At 50.1% G+C, this 22,005-nt stretch overlaps 6 protein-coding genes across 6 annotated transcripts; 4 read left to right on the top strand and 2 right to left on the bottom strand.

Annotated features, from left to right (window-relative positions):
* Positions 1-917: 917 nt before the first annotated feature.
* On the top strand, positions 918-2,006 carry F5B22DRAFT_641826 (uncharacterized protein; the record flags this gene model as incomplete). The annotated part of the gene is made up of 2 exons (XM_047978040.1): positions 918-1,771; positions 1,844-2,006. The coding sequence occupies 2 exons, from the start codon at positions 918-920 to the stop codon at positions 2,004-2,006; spliced, it is 1,017 nt and encodes a 338-aa protein (XP_047836049.1).
* A 3,831-nt stretch (positions 2,007-5,837) lies between these two features.
* On the top strand, positions 5,838-6,728 carry F5B22DRAFT_641825 (uncharacterized protein; the record flags this gene model as incomplete). The annotated part of the gene is made up of 3 exons (XM_047978039.1): positions 5,838-6,021; positions 6,169-6,474; positions 6,631-6,728. The coding sequence occupies 3 exons, from the start codon at positions 5,838-5,840 to the stop codon at positions 6,726-6,728; spliced, it is 588 nt and encodes a 195-aa protein (XP_047836048.1).
* Positions 6,343-7,342, bottom strand: F5B22DRAFT_171633 (uncharacterized protein). The gene is made up of 2 exons (XM_047969343.1): positions 6,626-7,342; positions 6,343-6,403 (listed from the first exon to the last, which is right to left on the bottom strand). The coding sequence occupies exon 1, from the start codon at positions 7,215-7,217 to the stop codon at positions 6,771-6,773; it is 447 nt and encodes a 148-aa protein (XP_047836047.1). The 5' UTR covers positions 7,218-7,342; the 3' UTR covers positions 6,343-6,403; positions 6,626-6,770.
* A 562-nt stretch (positions 7,343-7,904) lies between these two features.
* On the top strand, positions 7,905-10,933 carry F5B22DRAFT_171602 (Alpha/Beta hydrolase protein). Its single transcript, XM_047969342.1, has 3 exons — positions 7,905-8,375; positions 8,446-8,806; positions 8,866-10,933. The coding sequence occupies exons 1-3, from the start codon at positions 8,230-8,232 to the stop codon at positions 10,237-10,239; spliced, it is 1,881 nt and encodes a 626-aa protein (XP_047836046.1). The 5' UTR covers positions 7,905-8,229; the 3' UTR covers positions 10,240-10,933.
* Positions 10,934-11,123: 190 nt separating this feature from the next.
* On the bottom strand, positions 11,124-15,821 carry F5B22DRAFT_587063 (uncharacterized protein). The gene is made up of 3 exons (XM_047973585.1): positions 14,890-15,821; positions 14,406-14,789; positions 11,124-14,332 (listed from the first exon to the last, which is right to left on the bottom strand). The coding sequence occupies exons 1-3, from the start codon at positions 15,402-15,404 to the stop codon at positions 11,548-11,550; spliced, it is 3,684 nt and encodes a 1,227-aa protein (XP_047836045.1). The 5' UTR covers positions 15,405-15,821; the 3' UTR covers positions 11,124-11,547.
* A 2,096-nt stretch (positions 15,822-17,917) lies between these two features.
* Positions 17,918-21,234, top strand: F5B22DRAFT_171509 (uncharacterized protein). Its single transcript, XM_047969341.1, has 3 exons — positions 17,918-18,073; positions 18,188-18,331; positions 18,385-21,234. The coding sequence occupies exons 1-3, from the start codon at positions 18,013-18,015 to the stop codon at positions 21,138-21,140; spliced, it is 2,961 nt and encodes a 986-aa protein (XP_047836044.1). The 5' UTR covers positions 17,918-18,012; the 3' UTR covers positions 21,141-21,234.
* The last annotated feature ends 771 nt before the right edge of the window (positions 21,235-22,005 follow it).

The raw sequence follows: 22,005 nt of genomic DNA, 5'->3' as shown, positions 1-22,005 counted from the left end.
ACAACCCCCGTCCTCAAACGTCACCAGCCACACGCGAGAACGTTTTTATGGGGCAAATGAGCCGCATCTGGACAATCCCTGCCTCAGATCAGTTTCCTCACAAGGTATAGTACATGTACTCGGTAGAATGAGCTCAACCGTTAGTGAACTCCTATCAAGAATCGGGTTGGTCTAGCTGGGCCAGACTGGGCCCTATGTTGTAAGGCACCGTGACTGAGCAACGTCCCCGCGGCTAAACATCACGATCTACAGTAGTGCGGACGGAAATAGTAGAACAGCCAGCTCGAATCATCGAATCAAGGGAGACAGTGATGTCTTCAGTACGAGGCTCCCGCGCGCAAACTGCCTCGTCGAAAGGGTACCGGTACTTTCAACGTCTCCCCTAGCGTTGGTGACACGGCCCCGGAGCGTGAGCGCCTTGGGTGCAGAATGATGAGGTCATGACGACAATTAAGCTCAGGGCGAGACGTCCGACGTCCTTAGAGCTTCAACTCCAGTACTGTCCAGGCTTTGTCAAGCTATCTTGGTAAGGCGTGACTAGCTAACGTCGGTTCTTACGTATAGCTCTACCTGTCATTCTCAGGCACGACTTAGAAGTCCCTTGTTGAACCAATCAAGGGTCCAGAAAGGGTCCAAGTAGCCCTTCGTATGCTGGAGGCAAGAGATCTAGATCCACGTATGATGACATCGCCAATGATGTGAGACTGCTCCATCTGCCGTGTAAGGAAACAGATAGGATTCACTATCCTTCAGGATGTCTATATAACACACCGTTTCCCGAGACTTGAGGAAAATATTCTAATCCTCAGAACCATACTACAACAACAAAACAACAAACACAATACCAAAGCATCAAAAGCTTCTCCTATATCAACACACTTATAATATCTTCTTCACAACACCTACATCTATCCAACATGTCTAGCATCGTCAACAAGGTCAAGGAGGCCGTCTCCGGTCACCACGATAAGTCCTCTGCCCCCGAGGGTACTTACGGCACACACGACAGCCGCACTGCCAACGCTGCTGACCCCAGAATCGACTCTGACCGTGACCACCGCGCTGCTCCCGGCTCAACTGTTGGTGGCACTCACGACTACACAACCGGCAACAACTACTCTCACACTGGCCCAACCTCCGGATACTCTTCTGGAACCACTGGTGCTTACGGCTCATCTCGTGAGGGTGAGTACGGTCCTCACGGGTCTCGGATGGCCAACGCTGCCGACCCCCGTGTTGACAGCGACCGCGATGCCAGCCGCACTGTAGGTGGAAACAACTACGGCAGCTCTGCTACCCACGGCACCACCGGTGCCTACGGTTCAACTGGTACTTACGGCTCTACCGGCCGAGAGGGTCCTCACAGCTCCAACATGGCCAACAAGATGGATCCTCGCATTGACTCTGACCGAAGCGGCCAGCGCATGGGCAACACTGCTGGTGACTACTACGGCAGCGGTCGTGAGGGCGAGCACGGCCCTCACCAGTCCCGCCTTGCTAACGCTGCCGACCCTCGCGTTGACAGCGACCGTGATGCCAGCCGAACCGTAGGCAACACTTACGGCAGCTCTGGAACCCACGGCACCACTGGCGCTCACGGTACTCACGGTGCTACACACGGCACCCACCAGCTCGGCGGCAACTACGCCCCTGGCCCTGCCCCCCACACTGCCGGTCCTCACAAGTCCGATGCCATGAACAAGGCCGACCCTCGCGTCGACTCCGACCTTGACGGCAGCAAGACCTACGGTGGCAACAAGACCTATGGAGTGTAAGTTTGTACGACTACCCTGATTTACCCCAGTACGCACCAGTCTGGACGGATATGCTAACACTATTCCAGTGACGAGTCGAGATATAACAAGGATCCCACGGATGCTGCCCAAGTACCTCCCTCAGTCTTGCAGGAGACAATTGGCCGGCCCTCCGTCGAGCACAACGACCGCCACCACAACCGTGAGCGTCGACACAGCTTGGCGAACCAGGAGACGCACCGCGGGCTATAAATTAATGAAGGATTATAATGAAGTTATGACCACATTGTCTCAAGCATCGAGTACCCTGTTAATTAATGTACAATAAAATTTTCTACAATTGAACTGTTACAAAAAGTTTCTTCCGAGTAATCTATGATATTGTGATTATAACGATGTGAACTTTGCAATATTCATATTGCGCAATGCTTGTTTTTACTCCTGGGAGCGTCAAATTCGACCCTTGAGAAACGTCGAATCAACATTTTAGATACCTCGTAAGCTCCTTCAACTACTTATCCTAATGTTATCGACGATCTTATCTACCTCTACATTTACTAACTGCCGAGACTCTTCTTTACAAGAAAGTCTCTTCCAAAGTCGATGGAGAGTACCTGTGACGACTTTGCACCCTGCAAATGCAATTATGTCTGCTTTATGAACAAATACAGCATTATAACCTTTCTCGAATACCTAGAGTCGCCATCTACATGTTCCCGAACAGACACTTGATCTAATTCTCAAGACACGAAGGAAATCAATTACTACTTGTCAGTACAAGCGTGATATAATACCTGATTTATAGTTCTTCCTGTAGTGTTAAGATAAAATGCGATATGCTAAGTAGTGCATGCGCGTACTACGAGGTATTACCAGGGACAGTAAATACTTGGGCATATCAAAGATGATATTAATCGGCTCTGACAATGCAAGCTATTCACGCATTACATTAGGTAGGTATGCTCCATCGAGGAACTTCCCTCATCTAAGCTAGGGGACGATGAACTCGGTGCCGCACAAAGGCATGTCGCGAATGGGCCACGGATCATTTGAATACTACGTTAGCCAGACCTGTGATTACAATTTGTAAAGGTGTCCTCATGTCCAATGTACAGCGTTGTAAACTCAGAAGTGCCTGCAGCAGATAGATAGATAGCTGCAAGACACCAAGGACACAGCAAACCCGCATAACCATGGGACAAGCTCATTACAATATCACCAAACCCACGACAACATAGTCCACTGCATGGAAAACCAACGAACAAGGTATCATTGATCAGCTCCCTAGGGCTATGGACTTGGTTTAGCGTGTTTCCCTCGGCAGTTGTGTGAGATAAACGGAGTAAAGCCATGTCGATCACTGTCAGACCAGGCCAGGCCGGCGGTCTACCGTAAGTAAAACTGACCGAGCCCGCGGTCAAGTTCGGAAGGGAAGGAAACAGTAGGCAGGTAGGTTAGGTAGGTAACCCAATACCTACCACTACACACCACGCTGCGCCGCGCCGTGAGGCAACATGTGTTACTCTCGGATGGTACAGCCGGTATTATGGAGGTATGTAATGTAGTGCAGTGCAGCGCAGTGCAGTGGTGTAGGTAACACCTAGATAGATACAAGTCCAACTATGAAAGGCTCATCCGCAATCCCATCACACCATCGACAATCCAAAGCCTGGGGAATTTCGTATTCCTCGATTCCCTCCCATGCTGCTCTACAGTAGGCAGACAAGGACTTGTGTAGCAGTGACTTTGAATGTTTCCTTACCTACTTAGGTAGCTACATGTGCCTACCATTCTCGCTAGTCCTCAATACCTACCAGTGGTAAATAAAGTATTTCCCTTTCAACACGAGAGGTGGGGTAGCAGGGTGTGAGAGGAGAGGAGAGGAGGAGGTGGAGGTTCTCGGAGAATCCCTTGCCGAAAAGAGGCACAGTACTCACCAGTTGGATACCTACGATTCGCTTGTTGTGCAGACAAAGCAGGGAACCCAGGCGTGTTATGGCTTGCAGATAGATTGGCCTTGGCTTACTGTGATATGCCATGCCATGCCATAGCATTCTAGCCCATACCAGACAGTAGGTAGGTAGGTAGGTAGGTAGGTTATACGACTCGGCGCAATGCATAGAGGTGTAAAAAAGCCAAGCCAAGCCAACAGGCAAGACAAGAGACAAGTCGTGCTTTGAATACTTCCCTACCAACTCTGCTGTAGACATGTAATATACCGCACCAGCAGCAGCAAGCTAGCTGCATCGATTGCAACATTGTGACAACTCCCAATAGCTAGATATGCAGCTTTAATTACGTACCTACAATCTAATCAACGCCCCATCACCTATCTGATGATGATAATAAGAATTACATAAGGAGAATCCACGATATCTACCCAGGCAGGCAGGCAGGCCCATCCTCTCTCGAGTACTTAGATAGGTGAGCTGAGCTATTCGTTGGACCCCGAAAGAGAACTCTGCCGTCACGGTACCTAATTACCTACCTACCTACTTACTCCAGGGCGGAGATCCATACATGGTGACACAATAGGCAGGCGAGTAACTACCTACTTAGGTAGAGGTACGGTAGGTAGGTAGTAGTATGTAGATGAGTGTAATAGTTTACAGCTAAGCCTGGGCGGTAGGCACTTTAGGTAGTAGGTAGTAGTAGTGTTCGGCGATTAAAAGAAAGCTTATATACAAGCTGCCTATTTCAATACTTACCTTACTTAGAATACCTACCGAGTTAAATAAAAAGGTATCTCTATCTCGGCTCATTTAAATCGTCGTCCTCATCTTCGCCCTCGTACTCGTTGCCCAGGCACTTCCCTATTTAGGACGGAGCGCATTCTTTCCATTTCAAAAAGGTAATTTAATTTTATTTTCAATTATATCTTTTTTCAGCTGCACTAGAAGAGAAGACGAAGCCGCGTGAGCTGGGTACCCCCTTCGAAGGAAAAAAAAAACCGCCCAATTATAGGTCGAGAGAGGTAAACCCTCGGTGTATCTGTGTGTGAATGGGCCGAATGGATGACCTACATCTTGTCGTCTCCCTCAATGCTCACATAGATTTTCTGTGATAGATCATTTTCCCGGGATCATTCGAGATGTTGTGAGAAGAGGCGAGAGCCACCCCTGGCTGAGACCAGGTCATGGGACAAGCCATATCTGCCGCGAATCTGACCTCTTTTCCTTGAACTCCCCACTCTGTAAGGCATCATCTTGAACTAACGAAACCATCATACGGTAGCAAATAGCAAATGAGGTTAACTTGGCAGTACCTCTTTTTGCTCACTCAGGCCACGCATTACACCGAGAATGAGAGGGAGACGACGCGAGAGAGACAATGCAAGTTGTCCACACGCTAAGTAGCCCTGTCCGTAAATTGCCTTTTTACAAGAGGCACACAGACTGAGATGGGGAGAAACGTGGAGCAGATCTAGAACGACCTATTTTGTCCTGGTCTGCATGATTGCCGCATGGGGTCATGCAATCCTAGTCTAAAACGGAACAGAGACACCCATTCACAGCACCACAAACAGTAGGATCTGTACCAGATAAACCCTCTTTCCGGCCAATGCACGGCAAAAAAACGAAAAAAACAGAAAAAGAAGAAGCACATTTTGACTAGCCTGGCGCCCGCTAGCGACCAACCAATACGTGCAGACCTTCCCAGGTACGGTAAAACGAAAAGCGCTAGTCGGGCCATCGAATGTCCATGTCGTTATGGAAATCGTAGACCGTAGAAATAGGTAGAAGGGATGAATGGCCTATCGCACCCAGAGAATACCGCAAAAGGGTGCGAGACGGCCCTGTCTTCCCTCCTCCGCAACGGGACGCACTGGGCCAAGCCTAACCTGCGTCTTTCACCTTATATCTCTTGTCCTGTCCCCCTAGGATTTGATTCGATAGCCTTTTCTTTCCCCGCCTACCCAATATAACCAATCTCTCGCGTTTATCAGAACGCCTCACACCCTACTCGCATTTCGCCAGTCCGCATTGCCGGAGGTGAGATGTTTTTTCACTTGATTAGCGGTCGCTCGAAACAACTAAAGTGTTGTTGCTCCCTAAAGGCGGAAGAGGCCTCTCCTTCGATCTAATGGTCGGACCGTCCGGCGCGGACACTACGCTTGCCTCGGTCGCCGGGTGCTCGGAGACTCCACTAGACTCCCAAGAACACGGCAATGTGGCGAGCAGCCTGAGCACGGAACAGGTGTCCCGACCCGTCTCTCACCCGGCCGCGACGTCCAAACCCGGGCACATGCAGACATTATGGATTCTGAGTAAGCATCCCAAGAAAGATTTTTTCTTCGTGTTGCGACGGTTAGGCGAGATTCGCTTTACCCCCGCCTTCCGGTATTGTTGCGCGGATCCCGAGTTACTGCGGGCGTACAGTTAGACAGGTTATGACTAACCAGAAACGTTGGAAGTCTTCAAGGGTCAGCCACAGGATCTCCAGAGCACGCGAGTCACAGAATTGTATATCACCTTCGATGAAGATGAAGGAACAAATGTCACGATTCAGATGCAAGGGGAGTACCCGAATTTCAGGCCGCATGAGGAATGGAATCAACCGTTGCCATGGATGAGACCGAACTTCTATCGGCGGCTAGCTGTCACATCGTTCATGACGACGGGAAGGGAGTTGAACATGCGCGTGCGAGACGCCATTTGGGACACGCCGATAAATAATCCGGAACTGGACTACACGTGCCAGAGCTGGGTGGGAGATGTCGGTGAGTGCTTTCCCCAGAGGTCGCCCCATCCTTATAGAATCCTTCGTTTTTGTCCCGATTTCTCGTCCACCTTCAGAACATGAGGCATGATTCCTTGAACCTATAGCCTCACGAGCTGTTTCTATTGCCGAGAGGACGACTGACCTGTATCTGTAGTTACGATGCTGCAAGAGGTGAATCTAATCACAGCCGAGGAGGGTGATAACGCCCTCAATGGGATGGTCAATTACATTTCACAGGCACCCTGGCGGTAGTACTCAACGTGGACTCATGATGATTAAAGTGATGATCCGGGTTTAATGGCATTTCGTCGATGACGCCAGGCGACGCAAAGTTGGCAGAACGTCTGGAAGGAACGCTACCGAGGACATCGATGTCGTCGAGCTTGAAATCTCTGTGGTTAGGAGAGTCGGGAGATGTCTGAACAGACGAAAGCATAGGCAACATGAGATGGATTGAGGAAGAGCTCGCATGTCCAGCACACGAAGGACAGAGATGGGGTGAGTATTTTGTGGCAGCCGGCGCCTAACGGGTTGAAACTCGTAGCGGAAGCCTCGCAGATGCCCCGGAAGTGCATGTCCTACATCTCGGCAGTGCTGGAAAGAATAGATATTTGATATATGAGGGGAAACAGAACCACGCAAACACGAGGCGGATCTGAAGATAAACGAAAGGGTGAAGATAAGATACAGCCGGGGAAAGCCGCAGGTCAGACTCTCGTTGGCTCGAGAGTAAGTAATCATCCAAGGCCCAGAGCGATCATAATACAATTCAACAGTCGATCAGTATCATAATATACAGGACGGTAGCGATCAATGCATATTCTGTCGACGAGATTCCAGCGGTTGTTTGGAACACCTGAGAGCTAGGTACTTAATAAGACGCCTCGGGTGACAGACATCACAGGGGAACCCGCTCGTTGGTCTCTCCGTAAATAGAGAGCGTGGTAGAAGAGGCATCGCTGAAAGACCTGTCTGACAATGTAAAAAGGATTCAGTCTGAAGCATACCGAGGTAAGGTTTCGATTCCCCTATTGACGCCGCATAGCACCTGGGCACCGTCACACATCTCCTTTGTGACCTGTTGGGGAAATGGGGCTCGCTTCTGGCGGAGTGTGGCCATGCCATGAAAGAGGAGCTTCAAGGTTGCCTCTTGGCAGAATGGGCAAGGTGGATTCTGAAAGAGATGTGGCTTACGCGCTATCCCTGCGCACCTAGCGCAACGCCTGCAGCAACAGTAGGTATCCATTTATAGGTGCCTAGATACTGTACCTAGCGGACACCTTGCCATTAGTGCTGCGTTAGACGCGGCAGGACTTCAGTGAGCGCCAGCAGCTGATAGAGCCCATAGAACCCACTAATTCTGTTTAACCAGCGCCTCTGCTCCTACCTACAGAGCCCCAGAGCCCCGAGCACTGTGGTAAATATAGGTAGGTAGTATCCCGGTCCTGCCTGCTGGAGTGAGGCTACGTAAGCATTCCTAGCAGGCTGCGACTAGGTACCACACCCCAGACGTCCGGGTATTCATTCACACGAGTCTCCAAACATCCAAAGAGACCACCTCACTATCTACTTACTGTCTACTTTGCGTCCCTTTCTTACCCCCTTCCCAACGTCTCAGCTGTCGGATCCATCTCAAACCAGAGCCGGGGAAAAGGTTCCTCTTATATCCATGGACAGATGATCTCGGGTTCAAAGGTCGGGATCGTACTGAATACTACCGGCGACAAGACAGCCCGCCGGCACGCCACTCGCCATGGCTCCCCTATCGCGCTGGAGCGCCGCTCTGTGCGCTCTGGCATCGTCCATCGGCTTTGTCCAGGCCGACCCCTCTGCGGGTGACTATTATGTCCATAGCCTGCCTGGCGCTCCCGAGGGAGATTTGGTTAAGATGCATGCTGGGTGAGTAGCTTCTGGCTTCACCTGTCCTACCCCTTTGCCTTCTTGCGTCTTACTAACGGAATGGATTAAGACACATCGAAATCACCCCCGAGCACAACGGAAATATGTTCTTCTGGCACTTCCAAAATAAACACATCGCCAACAAACAACGCACCATCATCTGGCTCAACGGAGGACCTGGATGTAGTTCCGAAGATGGCGCTATGATGGAGATCGGCCCTTATCGCCTGAAAGATGCCGATACTCTGCAGTATAATAACGGTAGCTGGCACGAGTTCGCAAACCTACTCTTTGTCGACAACCCCGTCGGTACCGGCTTCAGCTACGTCGACACCAACAGCTATGTTCACGAACTTGACGAGATGGCCTCTCAGTTTATCATCTTTCTCGAGAAGTGGTATAAGCTATTCCCCGAATACGAGCACGACGATGTGAGAATCTTGGCTATATCATAATCATCCAGAGTTTTGCGCTAATGTGATGTGAACAGATATATATTGCCGGAGAGTCTTATGCTGGACAGCACATCCCATACATTGCTAGGGCTATTCTCGACCGGAATCAGAAGCTTGAGACCACAACGCCATGGAACCTCAAAGGTGTCATGATCGGCAACGGTTGGATAGCTCCTAACGAGCAATATGAAGCATACATCACTTTTGCCTATGAAAAGGGAATTGTTAAGAAGGGCTCGGAACTCGCAAATAAGCTTGAGGCCCAACTCCGGGTTTGTCGGAATGAGCTGGCCCTGACAAATAGCAACAAGGTCGGCAACAAGGCCTGTGAAGAGATTCTCTCTGATATGCTTCGTTTAACCCAAAAGAAAGGCAAAAACGGCGAGAACCAGTGTGTCAACATGTACGATGTCCGTTTGACCGATTCGTACCCCAGCTGTGGTATGAACTGGCCACCTGATCTTCAATACGTTACGCCCTATCTGCGCAAGAGCGAGGTTGTGACAGCATTGCACATCAACCCCAGCAAGAACACGGGTTGGACCGAATGCAATGGTGCAGTTGGCATGGCGTTCAGTGCGCAGAAGTCCGAGCCAGCTGTCAATCTCCTACCCGGCCTTCTCAAGGAAATCCAAGTTCTGTTATTTTCCGGCTCTGAAGACCTCATCTGCAACCATATGGGCACGGAGGCGTTCATTGGCAATTTAGAATGGAACGGTGGCAAAGGCTTCGAGGTTTCCCCGGGTAACACGGCACCGCGACGTCCATGGACTTTTGAGGGAGATGCTGCTGGTTTCTGGCAGGAGGCTCGTAATCTCACATATGTGCTCTTCAATAACTCTTCTCATATGGTTCCCTTCGACTACCCTCGTCGGACTCGAGATATGCTCGATCGATTCACCGGGGTAGACATTAGCAGCATTGGCGGCCCCCCAGCCAAGAGTGAACTGGACGGAGAGAAGCTCCCAGACACAACAGTAGGTGGCGTGAGCAACCACACCGAAACAGACCAAGCTGCCAAGGACGAGGAGCTCAAGGCCGCCAAATGGGCTGCCTACCAAAAGTCAGGTGAGGTGGTCCTCGCGATCGTAGCGATCGGTGCTGCTATCTGGGGATTCATCATTTGGCGCGCCCGAAGACGCACAACTGGATACAGCGGGATACCGCTCATGGGCAACCAGAGCAATAGCAGCGGCAGCGGATTAGAAGGGTTCCGCAACAGGCGGACGGCCCGCGACATTGAAGCCGGCGACTTTGACGAGAACCAGCTGGACGACCTTCATGTCACCTCTCCACGCGACATGGACAGGAATCACTATAGTATTGGAGACGATAGCGATGACGACGACGATGACTCTTCCGTCCCTGAAAAGGGGACTGCGAAGGACGGCAAGGGCCCTGGGAAGTGACCACACTAGATTCGGAATTCGCGTACAAAAAGATGCATTCTTATTTTTTTCTTGTTGTTCTGTTATTGTCGAAGTTATGATGTATTTATCTATGTATATACACTCAATCAATCAGGTCGGCGTTTATGAATTTTGAACAAACCCTGTCTTTGCTGAGCCAGATATATTTTGCGAAAGGTCAATAACGCTTGCTTGCTCACTACTACCTACCTACTTACTTGCGGGTTAGATTAGTTGTCTGGGAGAGTTAATCCTTTTACGGTAGGACTCGTCAAGTAGATCTATCTATCTGTATATCTGTACACGAGCTATACTACTTACTATCAATACATACATGATAAAAAAAAAAGAAACGTGTGACAATAGGTAATGTAACTACTACCAAGAGATATATGTATGATGTATAAGAAGGATAGAAGATATACCAGTGTATATGTATCGCTGTAGGGCATGTGTACATCTATCATAAAATATGACTTTGTCGATCGTCGATCAATTCTATAACTCCTGAATAGACAATCCCACCCACTCCCTCAAACCCACAGAGTAGAAGATAGTTTCATCACAAGTACACACTCCATAAATTCACAATACCAGAAACAGCACATAAACAATTTCAATCGCCTTTATCAAATGCAAGCACTTTATTCACTTCCTTCCTTCCTTCCTTTCTTCCCTCCTGCATCACCGATTTGGGGGGGGGGGCCCCCGACCCCCCGCCGCCCAACCCACACCACAAAAACACACCAAAAAAAAAAAGAGCGAGCAAACACACAAAAAAAAAATTTCAAACCCCCTTTAAAAAATCAATCACTTTATTCACTTCCATCCTTCCCTCCTTTCTTCCCCCCCGCATTCCCCATTTCCCCCCCCCCCCCCCCCCCCCCCACCATTATATACACACTTTATACATACTCTCCTTCGAGAGCATCATGTCCAACAACAACAACAACAGCAAAGCCTTAAACCCCGACCCAGCTCTAATAAGCTCGCCACCTACGAATTCAACGCAAAACAGATATGAACGACCATTGTGGGAATCTTTAAAACATTAAATTCAGACCTTCCATCCATTTGTCATCCCAATCCATTTTGGCACCATACTCCGCGCTGCTGGGGAAAAAAAAAAAGTACAAATTTCGTAACAAAGCGTCATGCGAATAAGAAAAGGGGGTATAATTCGCTCATTCTACTCCGTGGGCTGGATGGGATTGGAGAGTAATATCATAACCATATTTTCATCCTTTTTGAAAGTCGCGAATGCATGCATCACTTCACTTCAGCTATAGCTGATGCGTCTTCGTCCACTCAATCATCATCGATTTCGATGACATTATGTTGCGCCGAAGCCTTATGAGAGGTAGCCGTCTTCGAATTGGCTCGCGCAGTGGCGCCGTCGTCGTCGCTATCAACATCGGTATCATCGTCGCCAGCCGGATCATTCGCTTGCCACGATCGATTGGCGTATACCGTGATGGACTTGGTCCGCAACTGATTGGCCTGCTCCAACTGACTGCGAACCTCGACAAGAAATTCATCGATGTAGAGACTATACGGGCGCGCATCGCCGTCACAGAACGGACACCTCCACTTATCCACGAACGACGGCTCTTTGGGGCATTTGCAATTAGGAACACCGCCACAGATGCATATCGACTTTTTCCCCAAGCGGGTATTTAGCCAATTCTCGAGATCGAAGCACTCCAGATGTTTACACGCTTTCCCACGTACAGGAACCTGAAAGGTCATAGCAGTGAAAGGGTCGGCAAGGTCAATGGAGATTCCATCGTTAGACATCTCGAGGTCATTGTCGTCTCCATCCAGGCCTGACGAACAAGTAGCTAAACGGTTCTGGATCACCTCCCAGGTTTCGTTCGCAGGTCTGTTTCCGGACACGCGCACCATATCAAGTATGGCACTATGGCTTAGTACTTCCACTATCTCCACAGCAATATACGGGGTCTGCTGTTTACGCTGCGCATTTGACTGGAGAAGGGCGACGGACAATGTATTCTCACCCTGATGTATGAATGATGAAAGTTCAACGGGGAGGTCTTTCGAATGGTGTTGTTTGCGCATCACTTCTAATGGCTGGTTATCCAAGCTCATGAAGATCTGATCCGGCCAAGTTGTATCCGACGTTACCCAGTCATGATCGGGAATGGGGCCAGTAGCCATGGGAAAACAGCAGCACCTTGCACGAATACGAAGAGATCCGCTCTTAAACCGATTTACGAGAAGCACTTCGCCCGGCACTCTCTCGTTTAAGGTGAGTTTTTCAACGATTTTATCTGTAACATTGAAAGAGAACTTGTATAAACCCCCTTGTGGGGTAATCGGAGCTGGCTCAAGCGCAAAACTTTTAATGGCCTGGTAGTGTCTTTCAGGCGATCCAGCGTACAATGTCTTCAGGATACGCTTTGGGCTGCGTAAATGAGCCTGGTGAAGAGACATATCGGCAGACCTCTTCTCATAAGGTGTATGAGGATATTCTTGGAGATTTATCCTCTGGTTAGGGTGAACTGGAAACAGTCTCTCAACAGCTGGGTTCGGTTGTCGCTGTAACGCAGCAACTGCAGGAGGCTGTACATTGAATGGTTGAGTTGTATTCACGACCTGGGGAGAGCGCGATGGGTCAACAAGACCCGATTGTTGCGCTATAGCCGGATATCCTAACACTTGATGTGAATTCATAAAAGGTGCGGGAGAGACAGGTTGACTATTGATGTTTTGTGGTTGGGTGTGCCTCGCCATGGGGACTTGACCTGGTAGTACACGTGTTGCTTGGATTGGAGAAGGCCGTGGACTTGGTACTGCTCCAGGCTGAGATCGCTTCCTCTGTACAAATTCCAGGTGCTGGAGCTGTTGAAGCTGCTGTGGCAGTGGAGTATACTGTTGTTGCTGTTGCCAATCAAGCTGCTGCTGCTGAAGACGTAACTGCTGCTGAACCTGATATTGCCGGGCTTGATCCTGGAGTTGTTGTAAATGAGAATTTTGTTGCACATAAGGATTAAGAGGCCCATACTGTCCGTGCTGTGAGACATTGTGAGACGGGTATGGGGACGTTGGATGAGTTGGAAAATTATACAACTGGGGAGGAAAGGTTGCAGTTGTATTTGGGATCGCCATAGGTGGCGCGGCAGCTATCGGAGAGTAGGTGGGTGAAGGTGACTGAATATTTTGCCCATTACCGGAAACTCTCCTCCCGGCACTAGTTGCTGATGGCGCCGGCCTGGGTGCCTGGGCCATATCGAATTGGAAGTATTCACCAGTGAGCGAAGGTGACGAGGTGGCGGAGGAGTGGGCTGTTGACGCAGGAGGTATGGACGGGCTATGGCTCGAACGCCTAGACGTAGTACGCTGAGCTTTAGCTGCGGCAACGAGGGACTTATATCTTTGGACTAAACTATTGTTATACTGCTCATAAGCTGGCCCCTCAAGCCGGAGCGAGCAGGTCCCATCCTCGGGATTCCAGTGCTTCTCTTGATCAGCCCTGAACACCTCTTCCAATCGTTTGCCGGCATGACTATCCGGAACACCTAGCGTTCTTCTAGATGCTCGGAACACAATAGATTGCAAGAGTGGAGAATGCAGGTTGAACGTGTTGATCAGTTCACTCATTAGCAAGGGATAGCCTTGTGATAAGTGGTCATGGTTGACGATTGACCATCTTTTGGACACGCAGATCAGAAAATTAAGGACTTGATTTATTGTCTGGGCGTAGAACCGATCGTGTTGTAATGTGAGAAGCGGAACAGGGAAGTCCGCAAACCATTGTAGGAGAGGTACTCTCAGCTTTGAATTTGCCTTAAGAATCGTCCCCATAATTCCAAAGGCGTTATCAATAAGAGAGGTATCGTGAACCTTCTCATCACACAACGCATGGACTAAAATTTGGCTCACCGTCCATGAACAAAACAATTGGTGCAGTGCAACGAAGAAAACATCACCCTCGCGACATGCTCTGTATAAGAGAAAAAAGCGTGGTCGCTCAATAACCTCTTCTAGTGCTTGCTCCCCACCCATCTCCTGCAGATACGCACTTATTTTGCCTTTAGCATTCTGAGCCTCGAGACAAGCAATGGCACCGTTCCTAGAAAGCCTGGTATTAGTTACGTATTCTCAGAGCGGCCAATATGGTTCAAGCAATGGGGGTCGAGGCGTACTCGTATCGTCGCCTCTTCGATGCTCGAAGCAGAGACGTATCTGCTGGCACGGAACCAACATTTCCAGCGGCTGCCACAGTTGGAGTCTGCGTATGATCGGCCATCTCTTCAGGTAACGGAGCAACAGGCAGTGGCTGCATTTGGAGTGGCGAGGCACTCCGGCCGTTTTGTGGCAGAGAGGTAGGGACTCGGCTCTGAGGCGAAGATAGAGGGCGAGTTACATCGTCATTGAGCACAAAATGAGCCTCGGTGGTTGGAGGGTTGCTGTGAGGACTAGCTGGACATGCGTTTCCAGTGTTAGGTCCTCCACGAAGTAGTGATAAGCGTGGGCTAGGTTCGTCGCTTGCGGCTGGCGATGGTAGAGCGGGGTCGGGCGGCGAGGTGCTACAATAAGAGTACAATTAGCTACAAAGGAAATCCCATGCCAAATGAGAGTGGTAGCATGACAAACAAGCAAACGCTTTTAGGTGGGAGGGCGGCTTACGAGAGACGTGGTGGGCCTGCTGCCGTAACCGGATGGGGTGGCTGCGAGGACGCAGGCCGTGAATGTGCAGATGCCGGCAGTGATGGTGCTGGCTGATCTGATGATTGGGGCTGTTGTCGAAGGTTATTCTGTGATGGGTGACGAGGTTGAGGTGAAGGTCGTGACGGAGGGGGTGGTTGAAGTTGAGGTTGAGCCTGAGCCTGAGGCTTGGGCTTGGGCTTGGGCTTGGGCTGAGGCTGAGACTGCAACGATGTCGTCTCGGTGGCCGGCGTCACAGCAAAAGGGGCGGCGACATTAGTGACGGATGGTGGTCTCGCAGCAGGACGGGGAGTGGGCTGGACGGGCGTCGCGTTGGCCAGCCATGAAGGTTGTCGACGACCAGACCAGGCATTCAAGGTGGAATTAGCGGCGGCGACTTGACGTCCATCAAGAGCTGAGGACAAGGCAGGGCTCTGGCCGTGGCCTCTACTCTTCCCCGGCCCAAGGCTGGCGACTGTGCCTCCGACGGGCGCCATCGAGGCATGCGCAGAGTCTCGTCAGCGGAGGGAGGCATCCACCCAGGGTTGGTTGGGTGGAGGATGAGAAACCGGGCCGGCCGGGATCGAGCTACCGGTGTTTGTCTGGAGCCTTCATTAATGGGTCCCCCCCCACGACGTGAACCGGGTTGGCACACGAGTGCAAGTCGATTGATCTGCCTATTGAGGACAAACGAAGCTGGGAGAAAACGGTTGACAGGTTTGAGGCACTTTCTCACTTCAGCTGTCCTAGGTTTTATCTCATGTTTCTTGTTAGGAATCAAGCATGTGCACATGTGCAAGGGGTGAGGTAGGTCGAGTTATCTAATCGCTAAGATTCCGTCACTTCGATCAGTCAGTCTTCAAATGTTGTTGGTAACACATGCATAATATATTATTGTATTTGACCATAGGTAGTCTACTAGATGATTATACCAGTGATATATCCTATGCAGGCTACTTGTGCCAAAGCCAAAGCATCATGAGGTCCCAAACCTTGAATGGTCCCCATTCCGTATTATAAACCTAGGCACACAATGGAGGTATACCTATAATCACACATTCACACACATTCACACACATTGAGACACATTGACACGCAATACTTTGTAGACACGAATACCTATATATATTCCCGCTTCCATAGGTACGTGAAAAGGTACATGGTCGCATCCTGTGTCCCGCAACCTTGTTTTCCTCACGCCCCGGTACGTATTCAAGATGTCTGCCTCCCACCATTCCAAGATCCCGAGATCCCAAGATCCTACACTCTGGGTTTCACACCTCTGGCAACAACATCGTCATTTGACGCTCGGTCGCTGGTGGGCAAGCAAGGTGCAACATGGATTCAGCCAAATGCAGATGTAAGTTGGACAGGATCGATTGAAGTTTCCCCTGGGGTATACCTATAGTCCTGATTCACTGCCATCATCATCTCTGTCTGACCTTCACTCTGAAGTGCTACCGGTATCTCTAATATACCTATATATAGGTCCCTGTATTTATACCTAGGTATATATAAGTATAGTTATACCAATAATATTGTACTACATGCACTTCACTTTCCCAGAATGGCGGTCTATGGACGTGCGAGTTGAATGGATGGGTTGTGCAGTGCCATGGTTCTGGTAAGCTGCAGTCACGTAGCTACAACCGTATCTTCGTCTTCGGGCTTACCATGCCACGTACATGTAGGTAGATATATGAACAATTTGAAGTTATTAGTATCCCTACTGAACACCAAAACAAATCAATTCAATCGATGCCTTCTAAGCTTGGCACTTAATCCAAGCATATGCGCTATCTGCTATCTATACTTACTATCAGTATATGATTAGGTTGGGTAGGTATATACGAGGTACCTAAGGCTTCCAGGCAGGTAAGTGTGGTAGCTGTAACTGTACCTAGGTAGGCAGGCACAGTGGGTGGCCACCTATAATTCTCGTTTTCCGTTCCATCCACTCCAACCCCCTTGAAGACTCGAGACCGGTCAATATCAAGTGCAATTCGTCCAAGAGCCCATCCAACAGCTATTTTCGGTTTCATCTTATCCCCGCGCTCATCATCATTTGTTCGTAGTCACCAATTCGCTACAGAGGTAGGTAGCCTGCGTGTAGAGTGCACCCCCTCTGTAACCCCAGAAAGGGGTCCGACAGCTAAGAGGGGAAGGGGAAATTGACAGGCCCTTGACAGGCCCTTGACACGGCACGACGCGACCCCGACTCTGCCCGGCCACTCCCAACAGTCATAGCATACAGTAGCCATGGAGTGAGTCGTGACGAGCGAAGTTGCTTGCTGGCTTTTCGACTTACTTCTGTATCTCCGTTGATGGCTGCTTTCGCCTGAATATCATCCAAAGAGCCGAGGCGGTGCAGTGCAGTAAACGACGGTGGTGGCGGCGACGACGACGACGGTGACGGTGACGGGACGAGAAATGTCACCTCATCAACTGTGCATTCAAAACAACTTCATAACCTCACTAAACCTGTCCTCAGTCTAATTAATTACCTTATGCTAGGTGATGCGATGCGCCGGTGATATTATTTACTGCATGATTACACGATCGACACTGCCAGCACACGGACCTCGACAACATTAATCGGTATCAGCTTCAAGCACAAGCACCTGCATCTCGTTCTCGTTCTCGTTCCTCATCTTCTTCGCCTTCGTAATATACCAGCTTGACAGTTACAACCATAACTAGCATCGTGCATCGCCCATTTATTGTCCATTGTGGTCAAATCTACCCTCTTGCCAAATTGCCAAATACAGTCGACCGAATATCCATGCCACTTTCGCCACTCTCAACTTGGAACAATTTGTCCCCCAATCGGCCACGCGTGCAGTTACACATACACCAACCAACCAACCATCCACTACATTACTGATACGTATAGAGCGATACCAGTAGAGAGACATAGTAGAGGCCCACTCCTGTTGAGACCATCCCCTTAGGCCTTAGCCCACCCGTCGGAGGCGGCTAAGATTCCACTCCCTCCGCCGGCCGCTATCCAAACCACTCCCAGCTTCTATGGTTCATCATCATTTCCCCCCTCGCATCGCCGCGTAATTCCTCCCAACCCGACCTCGGCGTCGTCCGAAGCCCAGAATGGCATCGAGACCTCCTGCCGAAGGGCGTCCTGAAGTCGGCGATATCTTGGTCGTCATCCGTGAGTCTTGCCTTGCTACCGTTTCGTCACCTCTCTTCCTTTGCATCCTTGCATCCTTGCATCTTCCACCATGCGATTGATCATAAGCACTAACAGACGTCGCCATCGCTGCAGACGACTTCCAAGCAAGGAGCTCTGATGAATTGAGTCTGGCCAAGGGCGACCGAGTTGAATTAATCGAACGAGACGATGAGTTCGGTGATGGTTGGTTTTTGGGTCGCCACATGGTCAATGGGAATAATGGCCTGTTCCCCGAGGGTGCGTCCTCCAGCTTATTCGTTCTTCAATGTCGACTAAATGTTGCCCAATAGTCTATACAAGGGCAGCTCCCAAAGGTGTCACGGCGCCTGCCATCGTACCGAAGCCCACTCCAATCACTTCTAGCCCTCCTCCCTCTAATGGTACACTCACGGAATCGTCTCAACCGTTAAATCCCACTTCCGCACCCGCGCCCGTGCCTGCGCCGCACGCGACACCAAATCCCAATCTGACCCCTTCTCTACCCGCCGACCAGAGCCCGGTCACGCTTCCTTTAAGCTCCGCAAAGCAGGAGAGTAGGTCTGTTTCTGCGCCAACAGCACAGCTGGCCCATAAATCCCCCGGCCATGACGCTGCACATGACACCTCAGCGCACTTTAATCCATCATCAAATCAGGACAGCCAGGTTCTTCACGATACCTTGACCGTCATTAATGAACATATCACCGATCTACACTCGACCCCACCAAATGGCACCACGCACCATGCGACAGATTCTGGTAGCGAGTATAGCTCTCAGATGCAAGACCGGCTTTCATATATTCAGGGTGAAGAAACGGATGAGGAGGAAGACGCTCCGCATAGTCGTGCTGAGGTTGAATCCTGGACTCCTGATGATGTAGCCGAGTATCTGTTCACAATGGGAGTCGAGAAGAAGCACTGCGAGGTTTTTCGGGATCAGGAAATTGCAGGCGAAGTGCTCCTGGGCCTGGATCAATCCTCACTTTTTCTAAAGGCTTTCGATCTCGGCTCTGTGGGGAGGCGCTTGAAGACATGGCAAAAGATTAAGGCTCTACAAGATGAGGTGAACGGAGGTGGTATTGCCACGCGACGACAAACATATGGCAGCGATGCAGGGTCGGAAGATTCGAGGGCAACTGGTAGGAGGAGGAGCCGAACCAGCACTCTAACAGGCACGCAGAGGCTTCCACCTATTGACGATCGCCCGACATCCGTGCATGCCAAACGTCTGTCCCAAACCCCTCGCTTAGAAGCTATGACACCAAGTGGTCCCATTTCCCCCAAGGGACCTCTAGATAGTCCCACCAGGTCGAATCATCAGAAGAGGCCATCAGCAGCTTCTGTGCGGGATCTTCATCATTCACGAAGACATTCCTCCACCGACTTCAGAATTACTGTCAACCCTCCTGTCTCTACTGGCGGAACCCCTAAACTCTCCAACTCAGGGACCTTCCCACAGACGGAGACAAATCATAAAAAGCAACCGTCTTTTGATCGAAATTGGACAATGGGGGCCGCACCTATTGCGCATCCACCTCGCCCATTGTCTTCAGCGGGCTTCCAGGATATAGCCAACGGGTCCGAACCTGACATCTCCCAAGATTCTACTGCTGATCTTGACCGGGGCTATTTCTCTGGGACAGATGTGGATGGACGCCGACGTAACGTGCTTAAGAAGCGCGATAGTCTCGCTTCTCATGCTATACAGTCCAGCTATGCAGAACAGCAACGGGTCAGGAGTGCAACGGCACTATCTAGGCGTTCCCGGTACGGCAGTGTTGGTTCGACTCGAGACATGACCCCTCCATCGGCTGCACAGATGTATTACGGCACCGGTGACGATCACCGTCGAACCACTTCAACTACGACCACAGATTCATATCGGCCACCTCCACCAGCGAAAGATGGCCCGTCGCCAACTGTGACCAAACTTGACGGCGCATATAGTTCACCTACTACACTAGGTTCTCGGCAGGGAGGCCACGGCGACTGGCTATCAAATACTACCGGTAAGCTCACTGGAATTGGTGGACTTCGGGCTATATCTGATGCCGTCACCGGTTCCGAACGTTTGAAATTCGGCTCGCCAACTGAATCCATCAAGGATTCGCCATTGCAATCGCCGGCTAGGACAGGTTCTACTACTCCTTCGGGCGGACCTAGCTTTGATCTAGAATCTCCCGACGCTGGAAAGAGCCCCTACTCCACCACAACGGCCAGCAGTCGAAAGAGCGGGAAGAAGACAAAGAAAGAGACAAGCGCGTATTTACGCGGCCTGCAGAAAGTTGGCCCTAGAGAGGCAATGAAAGATGCAGACTATAGTGGATGGATGAAAAAGAAGAACTCGCACCTTATGACGACTTGGAAACCACGCCTCTTCGTTCTGAGAGGAAGACGACTTTCATACTATTACTCAGAAGATGATACCGAGGAGAAGGGTTTGATTGATATATCCTTCCATCGAGTGCTACCAGCTGATAATGAACGTTTGACTGGTCTGCATGCGACCTTGACTGGTGCTAGCAACACCCCAATGACGCCTGCTGACAGCAATCTTCACACCCTTGCTGAGAGTGATGCGGCGGCAGCGGCAGTTATCGAGAAAGGGACTGATTCAATGTTCATATTCAAGCTTGTGCCGCCCCGAGCAGGCCTTTCCAAGGCTGTCAACTTTACCAAGCCAACAGTGCACTACTTTGCAGTACCCAATCTCCAGCAGGGGCGGGCTTGGATGGCGGCGTTAATGAAGGCAACAATCGATCGTGATGAAAGTCAGCCCATGACTTCTACATACCAACAAAAGACAATTTCTCTCGCCAAGGCAAGGCAGATGCGTCACCGGCCACCGGCCCTGATGAATCTCGACGAAAAATTAGAAGAGAGCACGCAAGGCGACGACGAAAAGAAAGGTGGCTTAGGCATTACTTTTGGCGAGGTCGACAGTGCGGTGTCCGGCATAGAGAAGTCAGGAACCCAGAAACCAGCAGGAAGCGCTACAACCCTCAAATCGTCCTTTAACCACGAACCAAGCGACTTGTCCTTTACGTCGTCACCCCAAAGCGCCTGATCTGTAATTCTGTTCTGGGATGAACCCGGGCTTGCCACCTCTTCGACCAACTTCCAATATAGCATTGATGGCACACGATACAACGCCAACTACAAGAATCACGCCACCTGGGTCTTTGGCAAGCTAACTACCATGTCAATCTTTTTAGCGGCAGAGATCTATGTCCTACCATTCAAGTACTTGCTTCTCAAGTTGACGACCTGCTGCCGACGGGTGTACTTCTTGAAGATATGGCTGTGAGACAGAAATGGCAGACTGTGGCATCTTTTAATCCATAGCGGCGCGCGGCAACGTTGCTTGTCAGTAGAAATGAGTGAACGAGGGAGGTTCGTTGTGTATGATGGCGCTCTTTAATCTTCGTTTCTTTTTCTTTGTAATTCCCCCATAGCATATTTTGCACCACCATTTTGTGTGCTTACGAGACAAGGCAAGGCAAGGCAAAGCGGGGAGGCAGGTCTCCCTAGAAAGAGTCAATGGGAAAGGAGGGAATACCAATACGTTTTATCATCGAAACCTAGTACTTAGTTAGCAGCCCATAAATAAGTCTTAATACCTATATTTGTACGAGCAAAAGATTTGATCATTGTTGGATGTAAATGGGAGGTGAGAATTGCAGCTAACGCAAATCTCTCATATTATAACCTTCACAATCTAGACCTATCAACTCAGTTGAATCACGCTTTGGCATGGAAATGGCTTGGACGGGACCTCTCAATCTCCATGTTCGCGTGTAATCCAAACAGGCGGGGTCCCTGACTTCTGCTGAGTCTATCAGTCTGCTACTGCCACGACAGCCAATCCAATCACCGTATACTGAAGCACAAATCCATTGCGAAGTTGGAGAATATTTGACAGTTCCTTCTAT

This window comes from Xylaria bambusicola, assembly GCF_022495145.1.
Source record: "Xylaria bambusicola strain CBS 139988 unplaced genomic scaffold F5B22scaffold_2, whole genome shotgun sequence".
Lineage (NCBI taxonomy): Eukaryota > Fungi > Ascomycota > Sordariomycetes > Xylariales > Xylariaceae > Xylaria > Xylaria bambusicola.
This window is presented reverse-complemented; position numbering and strand designations above follow the sequence as displayed.

Coding starts and splice junctions, on each gene's coding strand:
- F5B22DRAFT_171509 (XM_047969341.1), top strand. CDS start 18,013: ATGGCATCGAGACCTCCTGCCGAAGGGCGTCCTGAAGTCGGCGATATC. Junction 18,074..18,187: donor CGATATCTTGGTCGTCATCC/GTGAGTCTTGCC, acceptor CCATCGCTGCAG/ACGACTTCCAAGCAAGGAGC. Junction 18,332..18,384: donor TAATGGCCTGTTCCCCGAGG/GTGCGTCCTCCA, acceptor GTTGCCCAATAG/TCTATACAAGGGCAGCTCCC.
- F5B22DRAFT_587063 (XM_047973585.1), bottom strand. CDS start 15,404: ATGGCGCCCGTCGGAGGCACAGTCGCCAGCCTTGGGCCGGGGAAGAGT. Junction 14,790..14,889: donor GCAGGCCCACCACGTCTCTC/GTAAGCCGCCCT, acceptor CTCTTATTGTAG/CACCTCGCCGCCCGACCCCG. Junction 14,333..14,405: donor TCGAAGAGGCGACGATACGA/GTACGCCTCGAC, acceptor CAGGCTTTCTAG/GAACGGTGCCATTGCTTGTC.
- F5B22DRAFT_171602 (XM_047969342.1), top strand. CDS start 8,230: ATGGCTCCCCTATCGCGCTGGAGCGCCGCTCTGTGCGCTCTGGCATCG. Junction 8,376..8,445: donor TTGGTTAAGATGCATGCTGG/GTGAGTAGCTTC, acceptor GAATGGATTAAG/ACACATCGAAATCACCCCCG. Junction 8,807..8,865: donor CCGAATACGAGCACGACGAT/GTGAGAATCTTG, acceptor TGATGTGAACAG/ATATATATTGCCGGAGAGTC.
- F5B22DRAFT_171633 (XM_047969343.1), bottom strand. CDS start 7,217: ATGATTACTTACTCTCGAGCCAACGAGAGTCTGACCTGCGGCTTTCCC.